This window comes from Culex quinquefasciatus, chromosome 3, assembly GCF_015732765.1.
Source record: "Culex quinquefasciatus strain JHB chromosome 3, VPISU_Cqui_1.0_pri_paternal, whole genome shotgun sequence".
Classification (NCBI taxonomy): Eukaryota; Metazoa; Arthropoda; class Insecta; order Diptera; family Culicidae; genus Culex; species Culex quinquefasciatus.
This window is the reverse complement of record NC_051863.1, coordinates 182044070-182065362: the sequence shown is the minus strand read 5'-3', so window position 1 is coordinate 182065362 and position 21293 is coordinate 182044070. Positions and strand designations below refer to the sequence as shown.

At 37.9% G+C, this 21293-nt stretch overlaps 1 protein-coding gene across 14 annotated transcripts in view; it reads right to left on the bottom strand.

The window, feature by feature from the left end:
• The window catches only part of LOC6040746 (gamma-aminobutyric acid receptor subunit beta), a 144688-nt gene that overhangs the window by 86006 nt on the left and 37389 nt on the right, over positions 1–21293 (bottom strand). For all 14 annotated transcript variants that reach the window (XM_038263979.1, XM_038263981.1, XM_038263983.1 and 11 more), the window contains exon 3: positions 104–201. In XM_038263979.1, the coding sequence (XP_038119907.1) occupies positions 104–201 (98 nt within the window). The remainder of the gene's footprint in view (positions 1–103; positions 202–21293) is intronic.

Here is a 21293-nt window from a genome sequence, read left to right as displayed (position 1 = left end):
CGGAAAATGTTGAGCAAATTTCACCACTCAGGTAACGTTACAAGTTGAGGGGGAAAACGGGACGGATGTCAGGGGGATCTGTTCCTGGGAACTCGATACTTACCTCCGTAGTTTGGTCTTACTCTTTTGTCGTAGCCAACGCTGAACGAATCTAGAATAGCCGAAATATTTACATCTCCTAGCATACTGCCTCCGCCCGTTCTGTAAAATCAGAAAAGAAGAGAAGGGGGAAATCGTTAGTTCCTGACAGGTCAGTGATGGCCCTGGGGACCGGGAGGGAAAAACAGGAAATTGCTCGTTTAAAATTTCAGCATTTTTTCGTCGTTCTTTTGTTTCGGAACTGTGGGGGATCACCGGAAAGGACGGAGATATCTCGATGGTCGAATCTGATGATTTGCAGGAAACGGTACCCAGTTTTAGTCACTTTTGGAAAACTGTCAGCAATTAGGTTAGCCGACCCGGGAATGGACAGCTTTTGAGGGTGAGATAAGGGTGGTAGTAAATGTTACGTGACCACACGAATGTGCCACAGTTTATGTCTGTTAACGCTTCAGTTTCGTCAAGGTATGATAGATTTGAACTTCCTGAACTTGTTCCAATCGACAGAATTGAATTTCAGTGTATTTCAAGCCAATATTTAAAATTATAAGTCGTCACTTATAAAAATTAACGTTTTCAGAATAAAAACACATTGCAATATCCAAATCTCAATTCGTCCAACACCCAAGCCCGGTCCCTCTTCAACTTCACCGCCAGAACATCGTGGCTCGTTGGCTCTGTCAGAACTATGGATCCGGAGCCAGCAGGAAGAGGGAGAACAAGCCAGCCAACCGAAAAACCGGCCACGAGAAGAAACTACACATCAAATAATGATGATATACGAGTCAGTGTCAGATGTTAATGAAAATAATATAATTTTACGAGTTATTCGGCTGTATGTGTGTCAGCTGGGAAAGTTTCTCCACCGTTTCATATATGTATCAGAAGTTGTGTGTGTGCGCGCTCAATTTATAAATCCTTTTTCGCAAAACTATTGCGCCAGAAACAAAGTGCTGTGCTCTCAACTATATCTGTGTGTGAGTGTGAGAACGAAAGCCAGATTCGGAAACTTTCGCTAACTAATCTAAGTTCCATAGAAAATTTATGACTGCACAGCCTCGGGTCATATTCCACGTGTGTGTGTGTGTATGAGCGAGTTAGAGAGTGTCATGCCACGGCTAACATTTCCATTTTCCGTTTCTATACCCGCCCCCCAGCTGAGCGGGAAAATGAGTTCAAATTCCAACCATTTCGCAACGGACGATGGTCCTTCTGTGGGCCAGAATTAAATGAGATAATTTTGTCACAATCTACCACTGCACTATACCTTGAAAACTGGAAAGCTTCAACAGGCAGTTCCAACTAGAGTTGCGAATCCTTAACGGTGCACATCAACCATTTTAGTATCTTCAAAACTACGGGAACTATCGCAAGAAATTTTTAATCATCCCCTAAAGTACCGTCTATAAAATTATTTACAACAAAGATTGACTATTTTTAAAATCTCAATGTTGCAAGATTGGGACCGATTGGGAGTTTGACAATTTTAGGATAAAAAGATAACTACTTCCATGGTTGCTGTGCACCCTTAAGCGCTTAAAGTGCACTCTTTTAAATCATAATGTTTAAAAAAAATCACATGATCAAGACTTAAGTCATAATAATTATTTACATGTATCATGTTCAAAAAAACGAGGAATTTGTATGGAAAAGTGACCCAACCATTGTTGTAAAAATATCAATCTTTCAACTACAATTATCATGTCCGAAATCTCACCTAGGACGCAAAATTCCCAGCAATGATAATAATCGGTCTTTCTCTCTCTCGCGCCTGACATTCTCTTTTTCACTCTCATCCACCTTTCTCTCCCATTCCACCTTAAAAGAGCATAGCCAACACACTTTAGCGGGACGTAGAGCGTGGTCGGATTTCTGAGAAAACAAAACAATCTTCGGCGAGTATTTGTGAACGAGGAAGAGAGAAAGGAGTGATAGAAAGAGAATGGTCATGCTGGCAATCACGAGATAAAAGTAGAGAACTCACACCTTCTGATATTCCGGTGAAAGGATCATGAAATGATAGTTTTTTCCATCACTCACTACAACACTGTGACAAGTAATTTAAATAGATTTGTCGCAAACCAAACTTTTCGCGCTTCACCCTGGACCAGCAGCCTGGCCTGCTGTGTGGCTCACGTGAGCCGCCCGGTTCATACATTCTATCGACTGGCGGCAGCTGTCCTTGCCTTGCATGTGTGGCATGTCGCATGAAAGGCGGAAAGTGCATTCATGGCAGCAGGCGGCCGCGGCCCGTTTGGGGTTTTGTGTGTTCTTTCCGTGTCCTTTCTGTGTCTCGACTGACCTGGCCTTGCACACGAAACCTCACCCAGTCAGGCAGTTCTCTCTCGGTGTATATGATAAATTCCGGCCTAGCTGCCTCCATTCTGGGCCTTTTGCCGGGGCCTTTTTGTGCCGCTGTGCATGACAAGTATTTATAGATTAAATAGATTAAATTGTGGGCCCACCGGATCAAGTCGGGCCAACATGGCGGTGGAGACGCGGGGGAAGTGGGTGAGTATATATTTGACCAAGTATACAAATATATGGGCTATAAACCAAAAAGGGCAGAACTGATTGGATGGCGGTGACCCCGGACTCGGGCAGACTCCCGTCGGTGGTGGGAAATGGGCCACATCCTGGCCCATCGGCAGAGAGTTCTGGTCTGGCGTGATAATCTGGAATTTGACGGGTGCTGGTTAGGGAGGAAGTGTTTACCCTGCAGGAGTTTGACTTATTTTGGGTTGACTTGCAACTTATGACGTTGGGCATTTTGCAGATTTTGGATAATTTGATAACTAGGGATGATTCTAAATAACTTAAATTTCACCCAAACTTGGGCAGGTCTCACAAAATTTGCAGTCGATATATTTTTAGCGCATGTAAATATAGGCATCTGAATATACCGGCTCCGTGGCTTAATGGTTACGGCTTCTGCCTCATAAGCAGAAGGTTCAGGGATCAAATCCCGGCCGGTACCTTTGAAATTTGAAATTTGGAATCGGGAATTTGAACTTTGAATATGACCAAAAACGAAAATGAATCAGGTGGGATTCGAACTCACACCTCTGGATTAGTGGTCTGGGACGGTAAGCAGTCGGCCATCAGAAGGTTTACACTCTAGCTGTGAATTGATCCGTAGTGTTGAAACATGTTATCTTCTCATATCAAATACGCGCTGATCCCTGATTTGCCTGACGGGATTGGAAGTCCAAATATAGATCGAGTTTCCTTCAGATGCTTGCTTCTATGTTTAGGCGACCTCGGAATTGGACCGCAAGGAGCTCTGTCATTCTGAAACGGGTCGTTGGAAGCAGCGCGAGGGCTATCACCACCTAATACCCGGGTGAAATAAGTTGTATCAGCATTCGGCATATAAAAAGCCTGATACAAACTATACTTTCCCATAATATCGCTACCGGTTAGCGGGTATTGGATTGGACCACACACACACACATGTAAATATAGGCATCTGAACGCAACAGCTTTATGCGTAAACCGAGATTTTAACCGTAGTGCTTTTGGGTAAAAGTTTGACTTTTTGAAAGATTTCCCAAAAAAATTACCACTACCAAAGTATTACAATTACTATCACTGATTGCGATTATGCGATTATGGTAGCAGATGATAACATTCTTGCTTGAAGCCATGACTGTCAATGATTGATCTAAGAGAGCCCAGAAATAGTTAATTGAAAGAAAAATTAACATGAAATGCTTCTACAAACAACATCTAGAAAACCATTTTTTGATTGATGCATTCTGTATCAGGATTTTAATGTTTGTTTTTTTTCAAAAGCAAAGAAGGAATTCGATTTTTGAAACAAACCACATCTAATCTAATCTAATCTAATCAGACCCTAGCGCAGCCAATCTTTCGAAGGGATCCTGGAGAGTGCCTTAGGTTAGATGACGCCTAGCACTCTTCTTGTCATTTATTAACATTTGTAGTGCGCCATTGCATTGAAATGCATTGAAACATCACAAGCGTTAAAGCGGCCAGGCCTACTGCGTAAAGCCGTATCGCAGGGATGACTCGTAATTGTGTTGAGTTTGAGCACTGAGTGTTCGAACAACAACACAATTCTGAATCGACAGGGGAGGAAGAAGCGTGGGGACACACCACCATACGCTCCGAGAGTTGGTTGTATTCGTTGGGAGCACCATGCTAAGAAGGTTTGGTACTCCGGGACCCTCTGGGATGGGACATTGTATTTCCACGAATGTCCTGGACACTATTTGCCGTGGTTATAGCGCCACAACTCGCTCTTCGATTTTTGAAACAAACCACATCAACAATTTATTTGAAAACAAATCTACTATCAATATTTTATAATTTGGATTTTTTTACATCAGTTTTTATTGTGAAATAATGTTTGCAATCGAAAAGAGCTTGATCGATTGCTTGATAAAGTGCACCGTTTTTTAGATGTAGCGACATAAAATTTGAGTTTAACGAAAAATAAAAACAGTTTTTTGTTGTTTCAAAATAGTGTATATGATTGTCCATTTCCGACAGTATTTATTCGAATATTGATATGATTTTGGAATCAACTCTAAAATATAAAAATGGCGCAATAATTAATTTTTGACCATTTTTAAACGTTAGTGTTGATTCCAAAAAAACTTTTAAAAAATCATAGCTCGGCGGCAAAAATATTGGCCTTACTTTTGTATGGCTCAAAAGTTTCGGTTTTTGTTCTCTTAATAAATATCAATAAATAAAAAAATGAAATAAAGATTTCCGGAAATTTGTTTTTTTGTGATAAAAAGTTCCAAAAGGTGTACCAATTTTGTTTCTGAGTAGTCCTTATCAATACTACAACTTTGCGAATGCACCAAACCGATCAGAAAATCCTTCAAAAGATACAGATTTTCGCATATTCATAAATTTTCGGTGAAACAAAACGCTTTGCAGTTTTAGCTACTTTTTTTTTGAAATCTATGTAAAATTTATTAAATAATGATGAACATTGCATTTCACGAGAGGATTTTTTTTGTTTTAAATGAAAGTTTTATTTAACTTTTTAACAATAGTTTTTGAAAGAAAATGTGTGAAGCATGTTTCAATTTGATATATTTTTCGAGAATTATCAATAACAAATATAAAAAAAAACTATGAATGATATAAATGATATTGGCCTAATCATTTTTGAAGAAACTAAAATATCCCTCTTGCTGAAAACTATGAGGAAAAAAATATACTTTGCTTTTTTTTTACTGAAAGTACTCTTAGTGAATCTGTTGTCTAGTATATGCTTAGCTTTATCGATATTACAAAGAAATTGAGTGTCTGAAATCTCAGTAAAATAAGAATAGCTGGTGAAAATTCTATAAAAAAAACTGACAAAACTGAATTTGTACTTGTGGCAATGAAAAATTTTCTAACAAGGGGTTACATTTTGTATCTTTAATTACGGTTAATATTTTCAGTTACTTTTTTGTACTTAAGTATTCAGCCTTTTTTTTTCTTTCGAAAATCCTGAGTAAACAAATTAAGCTTTCAGTAACTTTTGTGAGCAACACTCTCTTCGTGTGAATCTTGTTTTCTTTGAAAATACCAGCTGTCAGTTGGCGCTTTCGCAAAAAGTATTATAATTTAAAATTTCACATTCAAGTTATGTTTCAATCCTCTTTGAAAACATTGAAAACATATAATCGAGACCGGAAATATTTTTGCAATAATTTTTAGCTCATTGCACTCTTGATTCTAGTTAAATTTGGAAAAAATGTAATTCTATGTCATTTGATGGTAAAATAGTATTTTATGTAACAAGTTGCAAAAAGAGGATTTTTTCAGCACGAGCCGTACATTTACCCAACGAGGTTCACCGAGTTGGATAAATACGACGAGTGATTAAAAAATCAAGTTTGGCAACGAGTTCCACACAACATTTTTTGCAATTCTGAAAAACACCATTTCAACAGAATAATAGTACAAATATCCATGCATTGAATCCCTCCGCACGGCTGGGACCTTGCCCCCATGGAAAGCATGGGACGGTCGGAGGGCTTGTAATGCACTTTACCAATACGGAAAGAGCAGGGGAGCATTTGTTCCCCATACTAGCGACAGTCAAAGATGTTACACATTGATCTTTGCCGAGTGGTGTCTGGAAATATTAATAGTTCTTTAATAGTTATTTGAAGAATATTTACAGTGCCACAGTTTTGAAGAATAAATCCAGACGGAACCGAATGATCGAATGCTTCCTGTCGTCGGAAAATTCGGAGCAACTGGAGCGTACCTAGCGGCCGGGTTGTGTAGCGTAATGGAACTCCGATTTCGATATGATGGTACCCACGGCGGAGCTGGTCAAAGGACAAGCAGGACAAACTCGTTACTGGCCAATTGCGACTTATGCTGGCGAAGGTGATCGAGGACATCTGACGGCGGTTGCGGAGTCGTCCTCTTTAAAGCTAAGTACTCATGCATGATAATCGTATTACAGGCCTGCCTTTTCTGGTCATGTTGAATACGATTAACTGCAACTCTAACCACTTTAATTTTCAGCAAAATTGACAAGACTTTTGACGAACGTGACAGGACAGGGGACTGTAAAACATTTTATACAAGTTCCGACTTTTTTATGTGGGAAAGTTTTGCCCGACGTGTGTTTCTTTGCATTTGTTAAATAATTACCTTTGCTGATTGAGTTTAAACCTCAACATATGAATTCATTTTAATAATTTTGCCTTTGTTGGAACAGTTAAGGGTCACATAGTAAAAGTCCGTTGGTGTGTGGATAGTGTACCCCGTTCGCTCGAGTTCCTTGGGTCAGTTCTGTAGGTTTTAACAGTCTCGACAGTTAAAACCTACAGTACTGATTTTGGGAAGCTTGGGCGAATGGGGTTTTTAATGAACATTGGGGGCGGCGATTGAGCACGAAGTTTCGATTTAGCTTATTTACATCATTACACGATTACATACTCTCACAAACACAATCTCATTTTAACCTACCCAATCATGTCCTCAATCCCCGCTCCCATGGTGTGCGAGCGATCCGCATGTGATTGACACGACCATTACCGTTCCTTTACACAACCGGACTTGGACTGACTTGATCCTGGCTATCCCACCTCGATCCGCAAAAAAAAAAAATATCCATGCATTGAATCAATGAAACGTTTAAATCAAAACATGTTGAAAAGTACAGTTTTTTCTAAAAAGTGCTGAAAAGTTCTAATTTTTAGCATTTATTTAAGTGCTGAAAAGTAGAACTTTTCAGCATTTGTTTGGAAAAGGGTTTCTATTCGATTCTGTTATTCTGGTTGAGAAAAGTAGGCTGTTTCGTCTTTCGAGAATGATAGGAAAAGTAAGTAGTTTCACGACGGAGTTGCAAAAATATTTTTTTTTTCGTATTTTAGGAATGATTGTACAGTCATCCCACATATTCGGAGCACCCACAAATTCGGAACATTTTTGTGGTAATGAAATGTTTCTGTCGTCCCTGCTATTTTCAGGAACTGCATTTATAAATTCTCTTGCTATTTCACTACTAAAATTGGTACTTTTTGAACAAAAAACCTCATTTCAAGACTATTTTATCCAGAGCAGCAAAACACTGCCTCCAAATTGCCTGTTCCATAATTGTGAGATGTTATTGTGTCTCCCACAATTGTGGAACACCTAAATCTAATTGATATTTTCACAAAAAAGTTTTTCAGACCATGTTTAAAACATCACTAAGCTTGAGTTTTATTGGTTTCAGAGTGTGATGTCATTTTTTTGTATAAAATATGCACTCCTGGAGAGAAAAAAATGTTTGTTTACATCGTAAGAAAAAAGTGTTCCAAATTTGTGGATTTCAAGGGTCAATGTTTTTTTTTAACTTGATATAAAACTTAAAAAAGTACATGCATCTATCAAAAGATCGCAAGAAAAGCTTTCACATGATGGAAAAAGCAAATAATTATGTTCAATTATAGATTTTCTATGATTTGTTGAACATTGGCAGATCTGTAAACTGTTCCGAATATGAGGGATGACTGTAATATTCAAACAAATATACACAAAATTTACTTTTTGAGAATAATAGATTTCGCGATCCTCAAGAAATTTTGTAAAATGCTGCTGATTTTTAAAAACAAATTTTAATTTGAAGTGCTTTTTAAGTAACAAAATATAAAAATAAAATTATTTTAAACGTGTGAAAACTTTGCGTTTGATCTTTGCAAAAGAATTCACCAGCTTTTTTTACCACCTTTTTATTTATTTATTACAACAACGTTAAAAACGCATGACGAAACGCTTTATTAGCTTGCAGAATATCATGATGGGACGAAGAGCCTCCTCTTGCCTTCATGGCAATTGTTTTGGTGTCATGTTTTCGTTTCATTTCCGATGAGGGTGGGGGGAAGGGGACGGGGAAACGAGGTTGAAGTTGCGTAAATCATACCCACTTTGGGTGCAACACTTTCGTGGTAATCGCATTTCATCCCCCTCCCCCCCCCCCCTTGCTCGAGTCCAATTCCAGCATTTCCATGGAATTTTGATGTGACCTTTTTGTGATCTATTACTTTGACCCGCTCATCTTTCTGTTTCATCCTGCTCATGGGGACGCAGGAATATGACCAAATTTAGGGATTGTTAAATTATGAGGCTTGTTTTGTATGCGATACGGCTTTCGAGGTCAACCAAGAGAGAGCCAATTTCGTCAAAATGTTCGTGACTCATAAAGTTTGACAGTTTTACCTACTTGGAATCCGTTTAACCAGGTCACGTATTAGGCGTTGAAGTAGACTGCTTGAAACATTGTTTATATTTAGTTAAATTTAACAAAGCTTTTCGATTGTAATTTCGTTGCATGCTGCCTAATTCTCCCGCAAATTGTTCGCAGCCCTGTGAAATTCTGCCCCAGACAACTGTAATGAACTTTTTTTGATTTACATATTGCCATCAGTCTGGCGGGGACCTATTGTTCCACATACATTGAACTGCAGCAAAGAAAAATGAGAAGAAAAAAAAACACGGCAAAAGCACGACAGAAAGAGAAATAAAAAAAAACAACAAACCAAAAACTATTCCGTTTTATTCGCTTCTACCTCGCACACACACACACACACATCGAAAGCTGCTGCGAAACCTCCGGCGGACGGGAAAGTCCTGTAGTTTTTCCCCCCTGATTCGAGCAAATAGTGAAGGAAAAACATCGCCCAATCCTCACAGCCTCGTGGTGGCTGCTGCGGGAAGAAAATGTGCCTTCCATTCGTGTACCGCACCCATTTCTGTGCTGGTGTGCGAGAGGTAAAGAGAGCGAGAGGAGAGAGCTTTTCGCTCGTCCTGCTCTACACCAACAGGGAGAGCAGTGAGTAGCACGAGAGAGAGTTTGAGCATGGGAGAGGTCAGTGTGGTGTGAAAGCTCGAAAACGGCTGATTTTCCTGCTCCGCTTGTTTATCGGGGAGTTTCCTCGTGCCGACAAAAGGAAAAGGCAAGAGAGAACACACATAAAGGGAGAGAGCGAGCTTTTGCGAGCGAAGCTTTTCGCGCAAGGTGTGTGAGCGTGTTACTGTTTCCCTTGGAACCGTGTAGAGATATGACGTATGCAAAACGGGGATTCCTCACCGTTCTTGAGAGCTTCTGTGGCCAACCTGACGACGAGTGGGTCGTGAGCCCCTGCCGCTGCGGAGAGGAGCGGTAAGGGTAGGCTCGCCCGTCGAGGCTTTCAAGCGTTTGGGAGCAGTAGCAGGGGTTTGGGAAAAATAGGGGAAAAACGCCAAACAGCGAAAAACAGACGGTAAGTGGTACATATTTTATTCCCGCTATCACACTAGCTCCAGCAGCTGCAGGGCAGCTTTTTGTGCCGGGGCCATTGCTGGGGCCCCCTTTCATCCGGGTAGCTGTCATGTGGGTTGGCTTTTGGCCGGTACGATTGTCAGGTACGTCTAAATCTGGGGGTTGGAGTTTGTTTTTTTTTGTGTCAAATAGGAGAAGTTTGGTTTGGACAAGCCATATAAAGAGTTTTTAACTTTACTCAATTTAATCGATTTGTTCTATATTTAGGTGATTAGGCCATTGTAAATTTTACTGATTAAAGTAATTCATTGTTACCTTTAGATTTAAGAGCGAGTCCACGAACAGGTCATACTCCTTTGTATGGAACGTCGTTTGGACCTCACCAATCTGCCTGAAGTTTTCAGGGGTTGTTTGTACATATAAAACTAGTATCTGGCCAAAATATGAGCACTCTAGGTCAACGGGAAGTGAGGCAAATCGGGACACAAATTTTGAAGGTTCAAAAACGTCAAAAATCTTAAAAATGCTGTAGCTTAGGTAAAATTCAAAAAATGCAACAAAATGCAGGGTGTAGCATCCCAATTAGTAAAATCTAAAGCGAGTTATTGACTTTTAGTGAAAAAATAACACAAGTGTTCCATTCAGATATCAACTAGGTTTGACCTGCAGCTTGTAGAGGACATCTGGGACTACCATCTGAGACTGAGAACGTAGTAGTTTTTTTGGCTTTTAGTAGTTTTTTTTACTGTAAATTTTTGCTCGGGGTGTTCATTTTATCATATTTGTATTCCTGAGACAATTTCACAACAGAAACATGCATACGAATGTTTTTTTTCACCCATTGTAATTCTTTTACAAATTTGAATTTTGAAATTAAATTGAATTTTGACTAAGTTGAAGTCTTTTTAGGATTTTGACGTTTTTGAACCTTTAGACTTTGTGTCCCGATTTGCCCCACTTCTCGTTGACCTAGAGTGCTCATATTTTGGTCAGATGCTAGTTTTATATGTTCAAACCACCCTTGAAAATTTCAGACAGATTGATGAGGTCGTTGCTAGATAGGTATGCTTTGCTCGTGGACGCGTTCTCAACTAAAACTTTCCAGGTTGGTAATCGGTATTTCCATGCAAGCCACAATACATATTTTCTGTTCGATTTGGTGTCTTTGGCAAAGTTGTACATTTCAGGTAAAAAGTTACACTTTTACACTATACACAAATCCGAAATAAGTTTCTCACATACAAAAACCGAACTATGCGGGTTTCATCCCTTTTTTTGAAAAGTACACCATGTACTTCTGAGTGCAGCGCAAAATCAATCTTTTTTCAGTAAAATCGTTGTATCTCGCAAATAGTTCATTTTAGTTTGAGGTTTACATTGATTTTTATGTAAAATTGTCCGGGGAATACGATGGTGATGAAATTCAAAAAAATAAAAACATAAGGAGTCGGTCAAAACTGAATTTTAATACTAAAAACGTTAAAATATAAGGGTAAATCTCTACCAACTCACACGAAATCGGGAAAAGTTGCCCCGACCCCTCTTCGATTTGCGTGAAACTTTGTCCTAAGGGGTAACTTTTGTCCCTGATCACGAATCCGAGGTCCGTTTTTGATATCTCGTGACGGAGGGCGGTACGACCTTCCATTTTGAACATGCGAAAAAGAGGTGTTTTTCAACAATTTGCAGCCTGAAACGGTGATGAGATGGAAATTTGGTGTCAAAGGGACTTTTATGTAAAATTAGACGCCCGATTTGATGGCGTACTAAGAATTCCGAATAAACGTATTTTCATCGAAAAACACTAAAAAGTTTTAAAATTCTCCCATTTTCCGTTACTCGACTGTAAAATTTTGGAACATGTCATTTTATGTACTTTTCGAATCTACATTGTCCCAGAAGGGTTTTTCATTTAGAACAAAATTTTTCATTTTAAAATTTCGTGTTTTTCTAACTTTGCAGGGTTATTTTTTAGAGTGTAACAATGTTCTACAAAGTTGTAGAGCAGACAATTACAAAAATTTTGATATATAGACATAAGGGTTTGCTTATAAACATCACGAGTTATCGCGATTTTACGAAAAAAAGTTTTGAAAAAGTTACTTTTTGCGTTTCTCTTTGTTTCGTCGTCCGTGTCTGTCACGGGTGACCATGAATGGCCATGATCGATGACGACCAACTTTTTCAAAACTTTTTTTCGTACAATCGCGATAACTCGTGATGTTTATAAGCAAACCCCTTATGTCTGTATATCAAAATTTTTGTAATTGTCTGCTCTACAACTTTGTAGAACATTGTTACACTCTAAAAAATAACCCTGCAAAGTTAGAAAAACACGAAATTTTAAAATGAAAAATTTTGTTCTAAATGAAAAATGACCCTTCTGGGACAATGTAGATTCGAAAAGTACATTAAATTTCCCATAAAATGACATGTTCCAAAATTTTTACAGTCGAGTAACGGAAAATGGGAGAATTTTTAAAACTTTTTAGTGTTTTTTGGATGAAAATACGTTTATTCGAATTTGAGTACGCCATCAAATCGGGCGTCTAATTTTACACAAAAGTCCCTTTGACACCAAATTTCTATCTCATCACCGTTTCAGGCTGCAAATTATTGAAAAACACCTCTTTTTCACATGTTCAAAAATGGAAGGGTCGTACCGCCCCTCCGTCACGAGATATCAAAAAACGGACCTCGGATTCGTGATCAGGGACAAAAGTTACCCCTTAGGACAAAGTTTCACGCAAATCGAAGAGGGGTCGGGGCAACTGCTGTGTGAGTTGGCGGAGAATTACCCATAATATTAGGGGGGCATTTAAGGGTTATAGTTTTTTTTAAATAATATTCCTTGGACATTTTTTTATAAAATGCAACCTATAGAAAATCTTTTGCTCAAATAGTTGTAAAGTTATGAATAAAAAAAAAGTTTCTTAGAAAATCGTTAAAAAAAGTGGGCGGCGCCAAAAATAGAGGGATGGTCCAATCAGGACCAAATTTGGGATTTATGTTAACTATCGATAGATGAACGTTCGCTCCAAGTTTGTGGTGAAGGTCGAGTCCAAAAGTGTACCCAGTTGACCTGGAATGACCCACTATTAATTTTTATTGCATGTTTTGCCAAAATCTCTCAAGTTTTGCATGTTTATTCACATTTTAGTTCTGGATTATAATCTTAGCTTTTATATACGACACTTCTCTGCATACTTATTTGAATTAACACCTCAACTTTAAGGCTTGCCAAAATTTCAAACCCTATATAAATTCTCATCTTTTTGCGAGTTTGGAAGTTCATGTTCTGAAACGTACTTTATATCGTGTTCAAAGTTCTGAAAAAGCATTAATTTATCAAAATCAAGTTTAGAAGTTATAAAGTATTTTTTAAGTATATATTAAATGTAGAGCGTACAATTTTCACCAAGGAAATCCTCCTAAAATTCAGGAAATCATTTTAACAATTTTAAACAAAACTTATTTATAAGTCCCACGCGAAGAATTCACATTTTCAGAAAATTCAAATGTGTTTTACAAAACTTTTATATTTTAATTTCATGCCATTCCAATCAAATTCAACTCTATTCAATTTATGTTTATTACTTGTACTAAGCAAATTGGGTAATTCTCTACCAACTCACACGAAATCGGGAAAAGTTGACCCTCTTCGATTTGCGTGAAACTTTGTCCTAAGGGATAACTTTTGTCCCTGATCACGAATCCGAGGTCCGTTTTTGATATCTCGTGACGGAGGGTGGTAGCCCTTCCATTTTGAACATGCGAAAAAGAGGTGTTTTCAATAATTTGCAGCCTGAAACGGTGATGAGATAGAAATTTGGTGTCAAAGGGACATTTATGTAAAATTAGACGCCCAATTTGATGGCGTATTCAGAATTCCGAAAAACGTATTTTCATCGAAAAAACACTAAAAAGTTTTAAAATCCTCCCATTTTCCGTTACTCGACTGTAAAAAAAATTAGAACATATTATTTTATGGGAAATTTAATGTTCTTTTCGAATCTATATTGACCCAGAAGGGTCATTTTTTCATTTAGAACAAAATTTTTCATTTTAAAATTTCGTGTTTTTTCTAACTTTGCAGGGTTATTTTTTAGGGTGTAACAATGTTCTACAAAGTTGTAGAGCAGACAATTACAAAATTTTGATATATAGGCATAAGGGTTTGCCTATCAACATCACAAGTTATCGTGATTTTACGAAAAAAAGTTTTGAAAAAGTTACTTTTTGCGTTTTCTTTTGTTTCGTCGTCCGTGTCTGTCGCGGGTGACCGTGAACGGTCATGATCGATGACGACCAACTTTTTCAAAACTTTTTTTTCGTAAAATCGCGATAACTTGTGATGTTAGTAAGCAAACCCCTTATGTCTATATATTTTAATTTTTGTAATTGTCTGCTCTACAACTTTGTAGAACATTCTCACACTCTAAAAAATAACCCTGCAAAGTTAGAAAAAACACAAAATTTTAAAATGAAAAATTTTGTTCTAAATGAAAAAATGACCCTTCTGGGTCAATATAGATTCGAAAAGTATATTAAATTTCCCATAAACTGACATGTTCCAAAATGTTTTAAAGCTGAGTAACGGAAAATGGGAGAATTTTTAAAACTTTTTTAGTGTTTCTTTCGATGAAAAATACGTTTTTTCGGAATCTGAGTACGCCATCAAATCGGGCGTCTAATTTTACATAAAAGTCCTTTTGACACCAAATTTCTATCTCATCACCGTTTCAGGCTGAAAATTATTGAAAAAAACCTCTTTTTTCGCATGTTCAAAAATGGAAGGGGTCGTACCGCCCCGCCGTCACGAGATTTAAAAAAATGGATTCGTGATCAGGGACAAAAGTTACCCCTTAGGACAAAGTTTTACGCAAATCGAAGAGGGGTCGGGGCAACTGCTGTGTGAGTTGGCGGAGAATTACCCATATAAAATGTAGAGCGTACATTTTGCACCAAGGAAATCCCTTCTTTAATTCAGGAAATCATTTTAACAAAACTTGTTTATAAGTCCCACGCGAAGAATTCACATTTTCAGAAAATTCAAATGTTTTACAAAACTTTTATATTTTAATTTCATGCCATTGCAATCAAATTCAACTCTATTCAATTAATGTTTATTACTTGTACTAAGCATATTACATTTGGTTAAACTTAGTAACTAATGTGGAGTTTTGGAGATCCTTGCATACATCGCTTCATCAGATATCGTTGGATTGCATTTATTTGTTACACTAAGTGATTCAATGAAAAATACGTTTTTTTTGGAACTCTGCGTATGCCGTCTTATTTTACATAAAAGTCTCTTTGACATTAAATTTCTATCTCATCACCGTTTCAGGCTGCAAATGATTGAAAAACACCTCTTTTTCGCATGTTCAAAAATGTAAGGAGTCGTACCGTCCCTCCGTCACGGGCTATCAAAGAACGGACCTCGGATTCGTGATCAGGGACAAAAGTTACCCCTAAGGACAAAGTTTCACGCAAATCGAAGAAGGGTCGGGGCAACTTTTTCCGATTTCGTGTGAGTTGGTTGAGAATTACCCAAATATTAAATTGAATTTAAAAATTTTATGTATTAATAAATAACTGCAGCATTACTAATTCTTGGTGTAAATTGCAATCAATTGCATTCAAGGTAAGATGAAAATTCACAGTAGTTTACTAACTGACAAACCTGCACGACAACCCTACCCACCAACAGCGGTGCACATTTTACTCGGTTCATCCTGTTTTTTTAGTTGTTGTTGCTTTCTTCTCCCGGTGGTTCCGGTGAGGCAGCAGCACGAGATAATGCTTCCCCACAAACCCAACCCACCCAGCTTCGCATGAACCGCAAGCCTTAAAGTACGGAAGAGTTTGGATGCTGCTGCGGCGGATGCTAGCGGAATAATGAAAACACATTGATTTTAGCTTAGCACATCCGGGCTGGCAAAATTAGTTTCACCCTGACTGCGGGATGGACTCCCGGAGGTTGGGGCACTGCCAGCGAGGCAGTCAATATCGATCCCCGGGTGAAGCGAGAAGCTTGATGAAATTAGGAAAGTTTGTTTATTTTTGTTAACATGGAAAGTGACGTAACCACCAGTGACAAGCGTAATGATTTGAGTAGACTGTTCTATATTGTTGACCCGTACAATTCCCGTAGAACACTCCGGAATATTGTGAAGAACAATTTTCACGAAAACACCCTTGTGGGATGTGAATTTTTATTTTATTCAATAGCTGGACTTGGTTTAAATTGAATGTTTACAAAACGATCAAAAGTTTGCTCGGTATCAATTGTTCAACAGACCCTAGTTTATTTTAATTGCTCATAAATCATCCGACAAGTGCAATCAAAATAAAGCGATTTATTTCATTAGACTAAAATATTTCTAGTGTTTACATACGCGACGCGATTTAAATGAACTTATCATCCCCTAGAAAAAACTGCCAACTTGGAGTTGTTGGAATAATTGCTGCTCCTGTCGCCCGGACCCCGGCGGAGGCACCCCTGAACCGGAGAGGTCAACCTGCCGGGGGGATGAGAGAGATGTGCATAATTTAATGAAAATTATTCGCTTCGCTGGCTAAAAAATGTATTCACGCTTCGGTGACGATGACGCTTTGTAGGAGTTCCAGGTGGCAACGAGCGAAGGGGGGAAACACACGCCACATTATCACGGGATTTACGGGATGATGGCCCGGGCCCATGCCGCGTGGAACGTTCCGGAAAAGATCCGGCTTTTATCACCGAAGGTGCCTGCCGGACTCGGCGGCCTTATAGTCACAGTGTGGTGGCAGCCGGTGGAGATTTATTTTAAAAATACCTTTTCTCCGTCATCCAGGATTGCTCGAGCTGATGCTGGGGCTTCTTGAACCCGCCACATGCCAGCTGCTGGTGGACAGTGGGAATGTTTAAGTGATATTCGCGAACTTGGCACAAATTGTATTTCCATTTTTTGTCGCTCGGCTCTGATCAATGTTATAGGGGAAAGGGCGACAACAAACTTAATTTCAAATGTTAAGCCCAACTTTCAAAATTGTAGATTTAAAGTAAAAAGTATCACAAAATGCTTTTTATATGATTTCAGTTATGCTACATTCCATAATTTGCAAAACATCAATGAATTCATGAAACATTTTCCTGTTTCATGTGAATATAAGAAAAAAAAATAATTTATTTACAATGTATTTTGAATAGTTTCAATTCAATGCACAGTGGTCTAGAACGTAAAATTATATCAAAAATTTATTTTCCGAAAACTTGTTAAAATTTTCAGCCTTTGTCTCTCCAGAAGAGTTGTTGCGAATATAAAGGATTAAAGGCTTTGTTGAAAATTAGGGTGGTTCATGGTTAGGGTGATTTTGAAAATGTAACTTTTTAGGAATATTTGTGGGATATTTTTAGTCTTAAAAATAGTTGTTGAGCCAATCCAGCTTTGTCGAAGTCACCGACATTTTATCTCGCAGTCTACGCCTTCTACCATCAAATTTAAAGAAAGCAACTGATCATACCTTCAAAAATCAGTTTTTTGAACGAAGCAATTCAGGGTTAAGTTTGAGAGAAAAGAAATTTTCCCGGAATTTAAAGCTCTTGAAAAACATTTCTATGTTTTTCGCGAGTTAATTTGGACTTGAGGGTCAAAAGTTTAAGGTTTAAGGTTTAAAAGATTCATTTTAAATCTGAAATATCTCGAAAAAGCGCAGGCTAAATTCAAAGCGCCAGATTACATTTAAAAGGAGATATATTGCACTACAAACGCTGAAAAATTTCTGGTGTATTTTTCTTTACACTCGAGATATCATCATTGGAAAATGTATGATTTTCAAGGGAAAAGTGTAAGAAACCACCCTAACAAAATTCGAAAATTGTTCAAGGATATGTTTTTCCTTGTTATTTTGCCCGCTGAATCTGAATCTCCCCTCAGAATTGAACCAAAGTGTCATAAACCCATTTTTGATTACATTTTGAGTTTCTATGTAAAATTGTGATATAAACACAAAATATGTAAAAAAAAAAAACATTTTTTAACACTTTGGCCCAACTCTGAGGACGAATTCAGATTCAGCGGGCAAAATTACATGGAAAAACATATAGTTGGACAATTTTCGAATTTTGTTAGGGTGATCCCAAACACTTTTTGCTTGAAAATTGGACAATTTCAAATAAAGATATCTCTAGTTTAAAGAAAAACAACTCTGATTTTTTTCAGAACTTGTCCTGCAAAATTTTCCTTTTTTTGAGCTTGTTTAAAAAAAAATGATCTTTTTCGTGAATATTGTACATTTTCGCGAAAAAAAAAAACGTGTTCGTCAATAGTTAGATCTTATGAAAACCTATTATTGTATAACAAATGGATTGGTTTAAAAAGCATTATAATACACTTAGTTCACCCACATTTTTAAACCATGGCTTGTTATTTATTTCTTTATAGATTCTATTGTGATATTCGACGCTTTACAATTTTGTCCAGGAGTGCAAAGCGATCCGAGTTGAACTGAAAATGTTATAGGCGATTGAAAACATTAAATATTAAGTTAATTTAAAATGTCATCCTTGATTCCTAAATTTAAAACGAAAATCGAAAGGATCACAAAATTTCACAAATGTTTCAATTTTTTTCATTGAAAATTGAACCACTAGTTGCTGAGAAATTGGCATTAGAGGGTGACGAATGGGAATTCCCGGGAAAAAAAATCTCGGGAAATTGGCCATTTGAGCCTCTTGATTCCCGGAAAATTTGGTCGAGACTCCCGGGAATTTTTATACTTATAAATATTGAGGCAAACAATTAAAAATCCAATCAGCGACAAAAGAGGAGCTGAATTCTATACACAGAAAACTAATTCAAAGCCATTTAAAAGTTCGATTAAAACAATGCTTCTTTGATTTGCAATTTCAGAAAAGGTAAATTCAAACTTGTTGTGATTTTAAAACTTTTTATAATAATTGAAATTTTGAAATTAAACTTACATCGTGTAGAACAACTTAGGCTTCATTTTCACAAATTTATGCAAATGTTTGAAAAATTATAATTCTTTCAAATTTGTGGAAAAAAGCGTGGAAAAATTTTGCACAAGAAATAAAAGTCCCGGGTCCTGTGAATTTCCGGGAAATTGCCAAATTCAACTTTAGATTCCCGGGAAACTGAAAATCTCAAGAATCGAAATCGAGAAGAAATTTTTTATGGCTCAATAGTTACGTCTGGGTCCCCTGAAAAAGTTTTAAAAAGTCTAAAAATAAAAACCAACTGATTTTAAGATTTTTTGCAAAAACGAATTATATAAAAATCGTGTATCTATTTTTTATAATCATAATCAATACCAACTACTTTTTCCGAAGACGATCAGGAAATTCCTTCAAAAGTAACAGATTTAAAGTAATATTTACGTTCCCTTTTGTGTATGAACAGCTGCAAAAATTGTATGGCGACTTGTATAGGTGAACCAATGACCCCCACAAAATTCGAGTAAATTAAAAAAAATGGCCAAAATCGGCCGATATCGGCAATTGCTTCTATTTTAAAACTTTGATTAATTTTCATTAAGTTAATGACTCTAAAAAAGAATTTATTGCAAAATACCTATGCCGTTTAAAATAAACGTAATAGTTTTGTTTTCATTCTTTATTGTGCAATAACTCGAATTTTTTTACCCCAATTTCACCCACCATGCTCGGTCACCACCACCGGACAGCAGCTCAGCTCAAATCTCCGCTTATTTTTGCATTTGCCCCCATAGTGCGAAGTCGACCACCGCGCGCTTCAGTGCCCACCGACCGGGAGGCGGCGGTGGGTGGTTGGCAGCAGCAATATTACATCCCCTGGCGTTAACCTCAGCGCTGTTGAGGCCGTTTTGAGTGCGCACAGTTTGCTACTCCGGAACACCAAGGATGATGCTATTTATAGGTTGGCCGCAAATTTTCCTCACTCCCTCACCCCCTCTTGGTCGTTCGTCGACGTCATTGGCAACATTTGCCCCCTCCCTCTTATCTGGTGGCCTATCTCAGTGGGTGCCCTTTTTCCGCACACGCACACACACCCAGGTCAATGAAATCGGAAAAAGGCTTATCGCTCGGAACTTTTCCGATAAATTATACTTTCGCGGCAAAAAAAAGAAAAAGCGAGAAAGTCCTGGTTAACCTCGCGGGCGCGCAAAACTTGCACCAATCGGGTGGAAATCCTTTTAGTTTATTTTTTTTGTTTCATTCGCTCTCACACACTCTCGTTTGTGAACAGTTCGATACCTGCCAACAGCCTGGGCCGGGCTGTCAATTTGCGAAAGGTTGCAAAAACTTTTCAAGAGGCACTTGCCGCCGGAAAGTGTTGGCAGCGGCGTGGGTGCCTCAACGCCGTCAGGTGCGGTTCAACTCTGGGCTGCTACCACCATGGTGACCCTGGAACTAACTGGTCATCATCAGTGCCTGCTGGGTGGGGGTTGAGAAGGCCAAAGTAACTGAGATTGCCTTTTGATGAGTGGTGATGTAATATAGGCTAGAGAGCTGTTGTTTCGTTGTTTGCAAAAAATATTTAACCAAGTTTGTGTTTTTGATTCTTTAATATACAGCAATTTCATTTGAAAATGGCGTTTTGACCATGTCTGGGTCATCGCTAAAATTTTAAAGTTATTGCAGTTTTAGTGAAAAAAGTAGATTTTCTCGTTTTCGTCGTTTTCCTGTTTTTTGAATTTTTTTGTGAAATTTTCCGAGGAATCCGATAAAAATATTTTCAGACGGTGAAAACGCCATTTAATGTTTTAACACGACTTTTTCAAATGTGAGGCAAGATTTTTGAAACTTCTTACTGTTTTTTTCAAATAGCCAAACTAATCACCTTTCTTTTGCGTCTAAGACAGCTAAAATCGGATGAAATGGCGTGGAAATAAGATTTTTTGAAAAAAGAGGTTTTTTTGCGAAAAATGACGAAAATTGCACAATGCAGGTCACCCTAATGGCCAAACAAAAAAAAAAAAAAAAAAAAACGGGTCTAATTATTGTGGCCAAGGAACTCCAGAAAAATGTTAAGCCCAATCGGAGAACTATTTTTTCGGTTTAGGCTCTTTTCAAATGGAGTTGCTGTATGTTGGAAATTTTGTCACGGTATGTCCACGCCTCTTTACTTCCCTGATAGTTCTATGAAATATAGGTTCTTTCAAAGTAACTTTCCCATGCGATACGATACGATTCACCCTGGGGGGCGACATCTATATCTCACTAAAGGCAGTTCGACCGCAGCCAATCACCAGCTGTCAATTACGGCACCAGAACAAAAGGGAACTGTCATTTACGGTACCAAAACAAAGCCAGAACAAAAGAACGGCTGTTCATTACGGAACCAAAACAAATCAACTACGCACTGTAAAAAAGATACACGTAAAATTTTTTTGTGATTTTTTATTTCACTTTTTGTTACTAAAACTTGATTTGGAAAAAAACACATTTTTTTCTGATATGTTTTAGGAGACATTA